Source organism: Mycosarcoma maydis, chromosome 5 (genome assembly GCF_000328475.2).
Source record: "Mycosarcoma maydis chromosome 5, whole genome shotgun sequence".
NCBI lineage: Eukaryota > Fungi > Basidiomycota > Ustilaginomycetes > Ustilaginales > Mycosarcoma > Mycosarcoma maydis.
Window position 1 is genome coordinate 448,928 of NC_026482.1, and position 13,456 is coordinate 462,383.

General features: G+C 52.8%; 7 protein-coding genes across 7 annotated transcripts; 5 read left to right on the forward strand and 2 right to left on the reverse strand.

Moving 5' to 3' along the window:
* Positions 1–370: 370 nt before the first annotated feature.
* Positions 371–1,209, forward strand: UMAG_10066 (uncharacterized protein; the record flags this gene model as incomplete). The annotated part of the gene is made up of 4 exons (XM_011390491.1): positions 371–660; positions 799–909; positions 1,006–1,060; positions 1,144–1,209. 4 exons carry the CDS (start codon positions 371–373, stop codon positions 1,207–1,209), a joined length of 522 nt encoding a protein of 173 aa, XP_011388793.1.
* A 744-nt stretch (positions 1,210–1,953) lies between these two features.
* Positions 1,954–2,723, forward strand: UMAG_10067 (uncharacterized protein; the record flags this gene model as incomplete). Its single annotated transcript, XM_011390492.1, has 2 exons — positions 1,954–2,272; positions 2,386–2,723. The coding sequence occupies 2 exons, from the start codon at positions 1,954–1,956 to the stop codon at positions 2,721–2,723; spliced, it is 657 nt and encodes a 218-aa protein (XP_011388794.1).
* Positions 2,724–2,851: 128 nt separating this feature from the next.
* UMAG_02185 (putative peptidylprolyl isomerase (cyclophilin)-like protein) lies at positions 2,852–3,358 on the reverse strand (the record flags this gene model as incomplete). Its single annotated transcript, XM_011390231.1, has 1 exon — positions 2,852–3,358. The coding sequence occupies one exon, from the start codon at positions 3,356–3,358 to the stop codon at positions 2,852–2,854; it is 507 nt and encodes a 168-aa protein (XP_011388533.1).
* Positions 3,359–3,845: 487 nt separating this feature from the next.
* Positions 3,846–5,417, forward strand: UMAG_02186 (uncharacterized protein; the record flags this gene model as incomplete). Its single annotated transcript, XM_011390232.1, has 1 exon — positions 3,846–5,417. The coding sequence occupies one exon, from the start codon at positions 3,846–3,848 to the stop codon at positions 5,415–5,417; it is 1,572 nt and encodes a 523-aa protein (XP_011388534.1).
* Positions 5,418–5,700: 283 nt separating this feature from the next.
* On the reverse strand, positions 5,701–6,843 carry UMAG_11306 (uncharacterized protein; the record flags this gene model as incomplete). Its single annotated transcript, XM_011390548.1, has 1 exon — positions 5,701–6,843. The coding sequence occupies one exon, from the start codon at positions 6,841–6,843 to the stop codon at positions 5,701–5,703; it is 1,143 nt and encodes a 380-aa protein (XP_011388850.1).
* A 2,423-nt stretch (positions 6,844–9,266) lies between these two features.
* Positions 9,267–10,826, forward strand: UMAG_10068 (uncharacterized protein; the record flags this gene model as incomplete). Its single annotated transcript, XM_011390493.1, has 1 exon — positions 9,267–10,826. One exon carries the CDS (start codon positions 9,267–9,269, stop codon positions 10,824–10,826), a length of 1,560 nt encoding a protein of 519 aa, XP_011388795.1.
* Positions 10,827–11,283: 457 nt separating this feature from the next.
* UMAG_10069 (uncharacterized protein) lies at positions 11,284–13,452 on the forward strand (the record flags this gene model as incomplete). The annotated part of the gene is made up of 1 exon (XM_011390494.1): positions 11,284–13,452. One exon carries the CDS (start codon positions 11,284–11,286, stop codon positions 13,450–13,452), a length of 2,169 nt encoding a protein of 722 aa, XP_011388796.1.
* Positions 13,453–13,456: the final 4 nt, after the last annotated feature.

The window sequence follows — 13,456 nt, forward strand, 5'->3', positions numbered from 1 at the left end:
AGCTTAGTGCTGTTACGGAGCAGACGAAAGACGTTTTGCTTCAAACGGGTGAGCTGGGATTGCCTTTGTGTGCTTGAGGGAAACAAAAGATAGTTCTGTTCAAGAAGTGTTGGTGTAGTGAGAAGCGAAGGATCTTGTATGTAGAAAGCGAGGTTTAGCTTACAAGATCAGCAGTCGGTGAGTATCTCGCATCTGATTTCAATTTGCTCGAGGGTGACAGAATCGAGAATCTCAAAAAGCTGTCAAAAATCAAGGCTACCAAATCTCCTCTTTCACACACCACTCTTCTTGTCGTCATCACGCCTGCATTTGTGATCGCCCTTGCTCCGCATCGCATCGAACAGCGTCACGCTAAAGCTTCGTAATCTCGATGGATCGCTTCCGGCAAGACTCTGAAATCGATGAGGCTACCAAAGCCGAAACCGCAGATGCACTCACCAAGTCGCGTCAATTTCTCACTTCTCGTCTATTGCCGGACCTCGACAGAGCGAACCAAGTCCACCAAAGCCTCATCGCCCAAATTGAGGGCTACAAGAAGCTGCGAGAGACGCTCAGATCGCTGGACGTCGATGAAAACCGTGTGAAAGACTCAAATGTAGCGGACAAGGACGCCACACTGCTAGCAGACATTGGTGGAGGTGTGGCTGCCCAGACTCGACTGTAAGTCACATTCGGGAACTTGCTACAAGAATCGACGAGCCTCTGAGGGGCTGTAACAAGCCTTGAAGTAGCTATCCGTAAGGGTTTCAGGTATAGGAGCTGACTCAATCGCCCTCTCTTGATCGTACTGGGCAAAAGTCTAGAAGGGGAGAATCCGATCGTCTCACTTGGGCTCGCCAACTTTTACGCACAACTCACCAACAGAGAAGCAAGAGCTTTCATCACAAAGAAGCTGAGCTTGCTCGAAATGTGAGTACCTTGTGCTGCTGTACCTTTTTCTTTCCCTCTTATGATTTCCTCAATCGTTCAAACGCGGCTAACTCGGATGTGTTGGATCCCGAACAGCAAACGCGACCGAGCGATAGACAAGCTCGCCCAGATCGAGGCCCACATTCATCTCGTAAGTTCTTCGCCGTTCGAGCTTGACAAAGAAACGAATAGATCCAGGGCTGACTTTGAAGCTCGAATAATATCAAACTACAGACTTCCACATCAATAACGCAGCTTGATAATCTGCATCGCGGTGGCTCCATCATCGACGACGTATGATGTGGCGGGCTTAGCGCCGTTTGACTCACTCGTGTCATTGCTCTACTTCGAGAACGCCCATTACAGGGTTCTGGTATGGACAAAACATGGAAACTTATCCGCATCTCGGGAGAAACCCATGAGGAATGCGTAGGAATCTTCTTAACTTGCACGCACCGAGTCAACCTCCTGTTTACGAGTCGCGACGCTTATCAAAGACTATCGCACTGAAGACAGCGGAGCCCTCATCTGCTCACACTTCCAGCTTGTAGATGGAGGCTTTCCAAGCTTGGGCAGATTCACCGGATCGACCAGGGAGCAGCTCCGACAATGGTCTGAGCACACAGGAGAGCGGCAAAGTGGGCAAGCATCGCAAAGTGGGTAAAACAAGTCAAACGTGAGAGAGCACAGTTTTCAGCATTGTGGAGGGACCAGCGGGCCGCTTGCATGTCGAGCTTCATTCGTGATTTCATAGGACTCACGTTTTTTTTAATCGTACGTGCGAATGGCGACCTTAGCAAGCTCGATGCTCCTGTCGACTGCTTATGGACTGTGGCTGTTCAAAGTCGACAACGCAGATGAAGCCGTCCGGTGGGTTCAAACGGGATCAAATTGAAGGTTGCCTGAACAGCTTAGCCAGAGACAAGCTGACCTTGTACCTCAACGGTCGCTCTGTTTACGGTTTGACAACTACCATCACTCCCGATCCCTTTCTTCTCCTTCTGCTTATATACACACCGTCTTTCTCACTGCTGCAGCTGGGATATGATGTTGCCCTTCCAATCGTACATTCTTTTCTCATTGCTAGCAACAATATTCTGGACCATCGGCTGCGATGCATTGCAGCAAAAGCGACCCATCGCTTTCGGCAGTAGCGTCGAGAAACGAAACCTCGGAGGAAAGTTGAAAGACTGGTATCTGGCAGGTGTCACCAAGAACTACATGTGTACCGACACGGGTCGTTTGGTGCCCGTCGATCCGCAGACAGGTCATATGCTGTTGAAAGGGTTGCGAAAGCGAGACAGCTGGTTCGACGATTTGGTCGGTCATTCGCACGACACTGAGCAGGGGCTCTGCCGTAATCGTAAGTGTTGCCTGATTGTCTCGATCAAATACTTGTATTCGAAAACCGAGACGTTTTGCTTTTGCCAGAGTAGTTGCTGACTGTTGGTTTGATTGGTCGAGCATTGTTCGCAGCTACATGGGTTTTGCCTCCCGGTTGGACGCAACCGATCCCGGTGACGCAGTTCAACGCTCAGTACCCGTGGGTGACGGTCGATGATCGTGGACAGATTCGGTTCCGCGAGGAGTATAGTAACTGGTTGAAGCAGCGGGCTGGCTCTGGAGTCGGATCGCAGACGATGGGCCAACCAGCTAGTGGCACGAGTGGTGCTCCTGCAGCGGTACCGGATGGAGGCGTCGGCTACGTTCCACCGTCAGCATTGAACGTGGCTGCCGGCACGGGTACCAGTTCTGGGCTGGGGCAAAACGATTTCGGTAACGGTATTTCGGCTGGCAATGTTGCACACGTCTGAATTACTTGATCTCCTGGCTTCGGTGCGAACATGTACCACCTCGTTATCCTTTCTGATAACGTTGCTGTTGCTTTGCAATTCAGTTCTGTTCGGTCTACTTTAACATTGTTACGCTTGCAGAACGTGTATCACTTGCCTGCCGCCTTGATCGCGATTGGGTTGGCGTGCACCGTAACGCCCGTCATCCTGATCTCGCTGGTTGGTCTGTTCTTCGCATCGACAGGTATGGCCTCCATAGCATCCAGTGTCCCTCCATCTTCGGCGCCATCGATGACCTTGCCTATGATTGTGTACTTGCCGTCTAGATGTGGCTGCTTAGCATACGTAATGAAGAATTGTGACTTGTTGGTATCTGGTCCGGCGTTGGCACACGCAACGATTCCGCGACGATCAAACTTGAGAGATGAGCGAATCTCGTCGGCGAAAGGTTTGCCCCAGATAGATTGACCTCCTTTGCCTGTGCCTGTGGGATCACCCGTCTGGATCATGAACGATTTGATGTTGCGATGCCATTTGACGTCGTTGTACGTGCCAGCTGCGCAGTGGCCAAGAAAGTTCTCTGCGGCACGTGGAGTAGCGTCGCAGAACACTTCAACTTTGATATCACCGACGTTGGTGTGCAAGGTGACTGACATTTTCCGTTTGACGACCCCAGGTCGAGGTGGACTAGGAGGAGAAACGACATGCAACAAGTCGTGAGTGCTTTCTGGAAATGTTTTTGGGTTTGATTTCCGACTTGCGCACTCTGAGACTTGTGCGAATTCTCCACTTGCCGTAAGAAGCAGCAGCAGAGCACAGAACAAGCACCAATCGTGAATCACAGAATAGGCGAACACGGAATCAAACTTGCCGATAACACACACCACTCATGAGCTGTGGCCAGACAGTCGCAGTTGCATGACAGTAACAGACACGAGAGTGGTGAGTGTCAATCACAAGTCACAGAATCGTGAATAATCGTGAATCGTGAATGCTCCGCGCGTTTCGGCGAGCTACATGTACGATCACGGATGTGCATCTCGTTCTGTTTGTGTGTGTATGTCCATCATCTTTTTATATCCTTCTGCTCTGCAGACAACAGTGACGGGTACAGTTGCAGAGCGCTCCCGCTAAGTTTGTGCCATGCCGCGCAACGACGATGCAGACATCGATGCTCTGCCTAACGAGCCGCCGCCGCCGTATGAGCAGTTAGATGCCGCTTCAAATGTGCCGAGCACTGCCACTTCGTCTACTGCAACAGCAGCGAGCCATGCGCAAAGCTTGAGCACTGGTACAGGCACTAATGCGAACGTCGATACACCTTCGGTCAGCAATGCACGAAACAATCCCTTCCTGGCACCTGAAGAACAAACCACGGGATCAAGTGTAACTGATGCAGCAGCCACGCCTCCGCTTCTAGCCGCAAGTACCAATCCTTTTTCAAGTACAATCTCACCACAACCGACGGGTGCATCGACGGCATCAACCGTCACGCATGCCGTACCTGCTTCGACAAGCCAACCACCTAGTCTTCCACCACGGACCTACACGGCGCCTCAGAGTCCCACACCGTCCCAGTCAGGAGCAAATCGTGCTAGCCTAGAATCGCGCCACTCACGATTGTCGTCTATAACATCGCCAGTCTCACCCTCACCCTCGTCCGCCTCTGCACCCGCATATGCGCCGCCATCTGGACCTCCACCTTCGTCGCCTGCTACCTCTTCTTATACGGCAAGCCGTCCGAGTCAGCGACCTAACGACTCGTATCGACCCACCACCGTCCCTACGCCCGGCCAGCCACTGTTGCGAAAAGGCAAGCTGCTCGTCTATCCTCGCGACTGGCGCGGATGTCCAAAATGCAACGATACCGGTTACAAGCACGGTGATCCGAACAACCCGCACAAGAGCTGCTGGGATAAGTACGGAAAACCGTACACGCCCGCTATGAGCTATTCGGTGGGACTGAATGGAGCGACAACTCACTTGCAGAAGCCGTTACCTGTGTTGAGCGGCCCACCGGTGATGGGAGGAGGAGGTCGGCCTAGTCACGGATACATTCCAGGAGGGTATCCTGGTGCTAGCACTGGAGGATTTGTCGGGGCTGTTCCGGGAGCTCAGGTCTATGGAGGATATCCGGCACACGCGCCACAAGCACACGCACCACCACCGACACCACCACCTTCAGCAATATCAGCTTTGGCTCGACCAGCTGCAACTCCGACCACGCCAACTGTGGACGCCGAGACCGAAGGAGCACGAATGTCGGACGTGCCACCCAACTATCAAGATGCGAGCAACGTGCATTCCAACGAGCGGTTACCGTCGCAGTACGTGCCTCCGCCTGTACCGCCTCCTGGGCACGCTTCAGCGCCACTGCCACCGTCGAATCATGCACCGCTCTCCCCCACGCCCGCCCCGGGACCGTACGGCGGCTACGCACCACCACCACCACCAGGCGCATTTGTCGGCGGCTTCAGCCCTCACCCCGGCACCCCAAACCCGTACGTCTCGATCCAACCCCCGCACGTCCAACAAGCGTGGTACGGCACATACGCACGTCCTCCACCCCCTAACGCGCTCGTCGTCATGCCTGGCGATCCCAGAATCGGCGGAAGACTCTGCTACGAGTGTGGCGGAAGAGGCATCATCGAAAGCTTCTGGTTGGGCGACGAAACGTGTTTCCGTTGCTCTGGGTCTGGTCGCATCTTCCGATGAGCGCAAACCAAAGTCAAAACGAATCAGCTCCGTCAATCGTGAATGCGAGGAAATTGTGAATGTGAAATTGCGATGAGAGTCTGGAGCCACAATGTTAAGACGGACAATCGTCCGAAAGATAATGCAGATGCGAAAGGAAGGTGCGAATGATAACGGGGACTGAGTATGCGATGAACCGATTCAACTGAGCCGATGGCAAAGACACATATAGAGGGAGAGAGGTGCAGCGAAACAAGACGTCGAGAGCAGCGCCACCCAATATGGTATCCCTCTGTCCAACAGCCTAACTGGCATGAGCAGGGGTGACTGGAAAACCATAGTCGCTCGCGCCCTGGCTCGGCGACGACTCGTACGCCGGCGACGGCGCTGCATCGGGCGAGTGGGGTACACCAAATCTACCCAACGACTCGACCGAGCTCAGAAAAGCAAGCTGTTGTGGCGTAGGGCCGCGTTTCGGATAAGAATACTGCGACCGTACCAAGGTCCAACTCAGGGGCTCTGAAATGTTGCGAGCTGCCAGAGTGGGTCGAGCAGCAGCGTTGGATTGCGCGCGTCTTCTACGATGCAACACGTGCGACGAGAGTGCAGGTGTAGGTAACGAACTGGATATCGAAGCGATCGTGGGTGCGAGAGGGGTCGAAGCGTGTCGAGCCATGGTGACGCCGTTTGTGAGTGAAGGGCGGGAAGCAGAGTTGCTGTTGGTGCGGGTGCGGGTGCAGGTGCGATGGCGCAAGTGCAGTTGCTGCGGTACAGAAGATGCTGACTGTACTTGATCGAGCGGGTCCGAAATCTCATACCGAGGCGATGGCTCAGTTGCGAAACGCTGGAAGGCAGACAAGGTAGAAGCTTGGCGCGGCGTTAGCGGCCAATGCAAGGACGATGCAAGCTGCTCAACGTGCTGATCCTCGTACTCATCGTCAGTAGAAGCATGACTAAAGCTGGTAGAAGATGTATGTTGCTCGGTCTGTTGCACAGCAGCAGTTGCAAGCCGCTGCTGGTCGAGCTGCATAGCTGCCAGTGTGTCTGCTTCTTCTTTCGCCTTGAATAGGATCATTTCGTCGTCGCCCACCTCATCGGTGTAAGCAGGGACCGGCCAGAAGGAGTGATGATCATGGTCATCTCCGGGATGGCCTTGTCTAGCACGCAACTCGTTACGATACGCGAGTCCGGGCGGCTCAAGGTAGTAGGATCGAATGGGAAGGGCGAAAAAGTTGACAAAGGAACGCCACTTGCGTTTCAAGGGGTGACGACGCGCGTGAACCTCAGGTTGCGGAGGCAGACCAAGCACAAGGTTGGCTGATGACGTTGTCAAAGTACTGACTTGTACGTTTGGCGGTGGAGGTGCAGAAGTGCGGAGAGACGAGGACACGTAAGTACTTGTTGCGGCGTCCAGCGCCGACCGAGACGTAGGAGCGATCGTGGTCATCGTGTGTGTCAGGGAGGAGGTGCTTAGAAGCGATTTTGATGCCGAGGCGCTCGGAGCATCTAGAAACTGATATCAGGCGCAACACTGGTGAAAGAAGACATATATGCAGCGCAATTGAGTTTGCCAACGATCCGAGTTCTGTGTAGCCCAGCAATCACAAATGTTGTGGCTTCCCGATGGCGCTAAGGATTGTTGAAAGTGGATGTTGGCGGCGACCGAGGCGTAGCGGAAAGTTGGGCGAGAAAGCAAGCACCAAGGATGGTGACAAGATCAAATCTATAAAGGCAAAGGACGCCTGGGCCAACGTCGAACGAGGAAGGCGTTTGGGAGGCAAGACAGGCTAGAAACGCACCCCGAGAACAGTCACGAGTCGTGAGTGGCTGAAAGCAGAGCGCGAGAAGAAGACGTCGACTGGCACAGAGCGCTCAGCTGGATTTCTTGGATTCTTGGATTCTTGGTTTCCACACCGACCATCAGGGTCCAGCGGTGAGCCAAATTCCGCGCCCCAGTGCATCAGTCTTGTCTCCCGCTATAGCCTAGCCTAAGTCACGAGTGGTGAGTGCAGTCGCCGCGATAAGCTTTTCCTTTGTTGTCCCTTTCCCAACCCGGAGCTTGAGATTAGCAAGCGGTAATGTGCCACATTTGTGATTCACAGTCTCAAATCACAATCACAAAATTGCTACGTTGTCACAAAGCGAACTTCAAGCCATACTTCGACCGACTCTTGACCAGATTTCACAGACCAACAATCGTCAATCACGAATCACAAAATCACCAAGAGGCAAGCAAGGCACGAGCGAGGGTGTGAAGTGTGGCCAATTCAGGCTGCAGGTCAAAGCGTTTGCTTGCTCAAGCTTGACTCACAACTTGCCCAGCTTCACAAATCACGAATCACGAAACCGTATCTCTGATTGGTTCTATTCGTGATTGTTACATGGACTCGCATATGGCAGCAGAACAGCTGTGCGGCCTGCGGGGAAGCTGTCAGTCTAAGAACGCCCATTCCAACAGTCAGTCCGCCCTTCCACGATCCACGATCCTTGGTCCGTGATCCACGATCCGTGATGCGTGGACGCACGTCGTGAACCCAGAAGACACCAAGAACCCACTTTGGTTCAATCACGAATCGTGAATCGTGAATCGTGAATCGTGCGTGGTGAATCCGGCAAATCTAAATTAAACTACAGGGACCTCGCTCGCAGCTTGATGCGCTAAGTTAAGTTAAATTAACCCTCAACGATTCATTCACGATTCACGATATTCGTGATTTCGCAATTTCTTCATAAGATCACATCCCTAAACAGGACCCGATTCAAGCTTTGTGTGTTGGTATCGACCCCTGATCTAATCTTAGCAACTACCCGATCGGAGATTGATTTAAAAATATGCTACGAGAGCGTCGCCTCTAAATTTTATTAACAGATTTAAAAATCGTGAATATCTGTTCCTTCCGTTCTCGTTTCATTTAGCCTACCTTCGCGGCGCCTCTTTTGACGTTTCTGAGCTGACTTTGATTGACGATTCATTTGTGATTGATTCCGCAATCATTTCATCATAGCTGTACACTCTCAACACCCGACATTCTTGACTTGCTCCTTGTGAGTTGACATTGCCAGACCAAAGCCGACGCGTAGCTCAGTCACGAGTGGTGTCAAGTGGGTCGTAGTCCAGATTTCTCGATGCAAGAACGATGCCGAAATACCAGCCGTTCATGCTTGGGTGTATGTGGCTGTCCAACTAAGCGAGCTGCGAACTCAAGAACGTGCTCACCATTCCGTATTGCTACGCGCTTGAATTCATACTACAATAATCGTGCTGTAGTGAAGCACGAATCGTGAAAAAGAGATTCCTTAGACCCTTGATCATTCACGATATTGTTATGTACTGCCTACGGCTCACCATGACCTTTCTAGCTTCATCTCTCCGTGAAGATGTGCCATCAAGCTGGCGCAACGTGCTTGCTCTTCGCGCCGTTCTTCTCGACAGACTTGGAGCTTCACAGGCGCACGCTTTCGATCCGTCATACACGTGCATCTCGTTTGTCGCTAGATCATTGCCGCATTTTTACCGAGATGCCTCCGTTGCGCGGTCCTGACAAAGCCGGACAACCCCATTGGAAGAGGAGAGGAATAGGTGCTAAGCCGCCGCGCTAGTACTAGGCTCTGTACATAGTATTGCCGTCTCTCGCCGCCGCATCAAAACGGATCCTCACTCCAAGATCGTCCTCACTGTGCTCGCGAAAAGCATTTGGCCAGAATGTCACCAACCTCTTGCTGCTGCCGGCGGGCCGTCTCATCACCTGCGATCTTGCATCGAACCGGTCTCACCTAAGAAATTTTTATATAGATCCTTCCACAATCTTGTGCTTGGCAATCATGATGCTCAACCCCTCTCCTTCCCCCAGTGCTTCCTTCTTGTCAACAATGAAGCGCTCCACCCTTTCTTCCGTGCTGGCGCTCTTCGCCGCTGCCACTGCCACCTTGGCGTACGAATACCCCCACGTCCCCGCAGACAAGACTACTCCGTCCCAGATCCGTCTTTCCTTCAAATCTCTCAACGCCGTCTCTGTCGCCTGGAACACCTATGAAAAGATCAACAAGCCATGCGTTGCCTACGGTACATCGGCGTCCAATCTCAACAAACGTGCCTGCTCGTCTACCTCGGAAACCTATCCAACCTCTCGCACATGGTTCAACAATGTCATTCTCGACAATCTCGCTCCTAGTACCACCTACTTCTACAGCATCGACTCGTCCAACTCGAGCACTCAGTCATTCAAGAGCGCACGCAGGCCCGGTGACACTTCGCCCTTTGCTTGCAACGCTGTCATCGACATGGGCGTCTATGGTCTCGACGGCTACACAACCACCAAGAAGCGAGACATCCCCTTTATTCCTCCCAGTTTAACGCATTCGACCATCGATCAGCTTGCGCAGAGTGTCGATCTGTACGACTTTGTCATCCATCCGGGAGACTTTGCCTATGCTGATGACTGGTTCTTGCGTCCTCAGAACCTGCTGAATGGGAAAGATGCCTATGCTGCCATCACCGAGCTCTTTTTCAATCAGTTGAGTTCCATCTCGTCAGTCAAGCCCTACATGGCGGGCCCGGGAAACCACGAAGCTGCCTGCCAGGAAGTCCTTTACTACCAGGGTGCTTGCCCTGAGGGTCAGTATAACTTTACCGATTTCTCTCACAGATTCGCTCCTAACATGCCCACCACATTTGTCTCGCAGAGCAAGGTCTCAGCTGCCAAGGCCAGCGCTACACTGGCTCGAAGCTTGGCCCTTCCACCCTTCTGGTACTCGTTCGACTACGGTATGGTTCACTTCATCTCCATCGACACCGAGACCGACTTTCCCTCGGCCCCGGACACGCCGAAACTCGGTGCGGGTCCCTATGGCCGCGCCAACCAACAGCTGGACTTCCTCAAGGCCGATCTTGCCTCGGTCGACCGCAAGGTTACCCCCTGGGTGGTTGCGATGGGCCATCGACCTTGGTATAGCACTGGTGGAAATGACAACATTTGCTCGGAATGTCAGGCTGCTTTTGAGGATCTGTTCTACCAGTACGGCGTTGATCTCTTTGTCGCAGGTCACGTTCACAACCTCCAACGTCACCAGCCCATCTACAAGGGAACCGTCGACGCTGCCAACTTGAACGATCCCAAAGCTCCCTGGTACATTGTCGCCGGTGCAGCAGGTAATATTGAGGGCCTCGAGGGCTTCAACACTCAACCCTCTTACACCGTTTTCGCAGACAACGTCCACAACGGCTATGCTCGTCTCACTTTCCAGGATGTCAATCACTTGAAAGTCGAGATGATTCACTCGACTGACGGAGGCGTGCTCGACTCGGCTATCCTTTACAAGAAGCACGCCGACCAATTTGTAAGACAGCCGCTCCCTGCCTCCACCAAAAAGAGATCCTTGCTCAACTCACTGTTCAACATCGGTGGAAGCTCGATTCGGCGCGATGTATGATTTGGTTTCTATAGATTTCCCACTAGAAAGCAGTCCATTTGGTGCAATGCGTTCTGTGATGCTGTGAATGCTTTTGTACTGCAACTCACGACTGTCTGTGCGGGTGCGTGAGGATCTTTTCAGCTTTGAGCTTAGAAGATAAGGTGGAAACAACCGAGTTCAGAGGGTCGATTATGGATTTGATTTGTGACGCAGCCGATTTTGCGTTGGAGCGCACGTTGACGTTGCCGATACCGATGCACACCTCCACTCGTTAATCTGTGCTCTGCGCTTTGTTCTGTTCGCTTTCTTCCGAAAACTCGCCGATCTTTCAAGGTAGTCTCTGCTGGTGCTGTCTGACCTGCTCTTTCACCATCATCACCTCAAATCAGCCAGAGCTGATGTCTCGAGCTGTTATGCTTCCTTGATACTCAACCGAGGCGCCCATTACGCCGCCTCAGACCGCTCCCCATAGGCAATGTCTTTGCTACGTCACACATCAGTGGCGGTACGCCTGTCCAGCCGCACACCGCTATCGCCGACACCTCGAGCGGCAACGCCAGCCAGGTTGATTGCTTCTTCTAGCACTAAAAGGGAACAACTGCAAGCATGTAAGACACACAACCACCAAGAGCCTCCTCAATCGGCAGTGTTGTCAGAAGAGCCGCAAAAGCTAGGCAAAAGAGCGCGCAAGGCGCTCAAGGCAAGAGAGAGACAAGAGCAAGGAAGCATAGCAAAAGCGGCCAAAGAAAGTGCTCGATCAGAAGCACTCGAGATGGAATCGGCACGCTTGAATCAGCAAGGCGATACCATCGCGGTTCATGTAAAACCAGTGCTCAAAGTCAAGCATGTAATGAATGCGGCAGAGCATACAATGCCCGAAACAGCAACGCAGGACAAGGAGCTGGAGTTGAGGAGAGTGAAGATGGAAACCCAATATCATGGTGATCCTACGACTCGCTGGAGTGGGTCACTGTTCCGCAGTCATATATCATCACTTCTCTCTGGCTTTGGCACATCACCGAGTACGAGGCCTTTGCAAGAGAATGATTTGCCAACTGCGTCTTCCGCAACCGTCCCTTGGGCAAGCTTGGATTCGACATCAAAGGACTCAGATACAAACAGATCCGATATAGACAACAGTTCAACAAGCTCGCGCTTCAGGAAAGACATGCCCTCGTCATCAACGTCCATGTCCAAGTCCGAGCGCATGGAGTCGCAGGCACGCGTTATCTTTCATGCCATTCGCGAAGCGCGAGAACGTGGCATGGTTGACGAAGACGAATCTTTCTTCTACCCGTACCCTGAGGGCGTGCCACCCAAGGATCTCGACGGCAAAGATACGGTATGGCTCAATCTCGGCCCAGACCCTGAAGCTTGGGGACGGGAGCTGCCTCAGGTCAAGGACAAATGGCTCGAAGTTCTTTCTCTCGGTCTTGCAAAGGAGATAAACGATCAGGCTTCCACCCCTAGCTCGGCACCATTCGAGGATGCCGATGGAGGACAAGAAGGGGAAGAGCAGCACCCAAGAGAAGACCAAATCGCATTCAACGATCTAGTCGAAGATTACGACCTAGAGGATCACGAGCGATTGGAGCAACTAGGCGATTCTATTGTTAACATGTCTTCTCGGCTGCTAGCCTACCTCTCCTACCCAGATGTCAACGAAGGATCATTGACGAGACTGTCCAACTACCCAACGCAGAACAACTTCCTTGCGCTACTGTTTCGCGAGTGTGGACTAGCTGCTCGGCGAGATGAGCTTTGCCGCGAGCTTCGCGGCCAACACGGACACGATGACGACGCCAGCACCACTCAGAAGCAAGCATGCAGGAAATGCACGCGCACACGACAGACCGACGAAGAAATGGCGCAATTGCCACTACTGATCAAGCGCGATGCAGATATGTTTGAAGCGTACGCTGCGGCGGTGTTTCTCAGCCACGGCAACGATTTCAATGTGGTCCACAATTGGCTCTGTCATCTGTTCAGACCGTTCCAAGACCAAGCATATCGGTTCATGGTTCAGCGAAGTGAGGCACTCGCAAGGATGCAGGCGAATCGTGCAGCAGCAGCTGCTGCTTCCGCTGCTGAAGCTTCTTTGGCGCTGCGTAGCAGAAACAGTATCGCAGGTTCACCGACCAACCTGGCAGCAGATGGTTTAGGCCTCAATTCCGCCACCATCGACCCGTCCTCCGTACGCTTCTCATCGCTTTTTCCCGACTTTTCTCGTGGATCCGAGAAAAAATCTGCCATCCCGGCCTACGCACTCGCCAACACTGACCAAGCCTTCATCACGGATGAATTCCTCACTGTCGCCGCGCGCGCGCGCCGTCAGCGCGAAGAACGTCTTCGAGAAGAACTCCGTCTGCAAGACCAGCAAGAACTCATGAAGATGGGTTGGTTTCGTAAAGGTTTCCTCAACTTACGCACTGGTTTCCGCCAGTACGTGATGGGCAAAGATATGGTCAAGGAGCAAGAAGCGAGATTGAAGCGCAAGATAAACGAACAGAGAGGAATGAGTGAAAAGAATCGACAGAGGCTCAGAGCGCGAGAGAGAAGCGAAGCTGGTGTGTCGGTCAAAAGTACAGCAAGTAAGATGAAGGAGAAGATCTTCGAGGCCAATGCGAATCAGGAGAATCAGTGAAGAA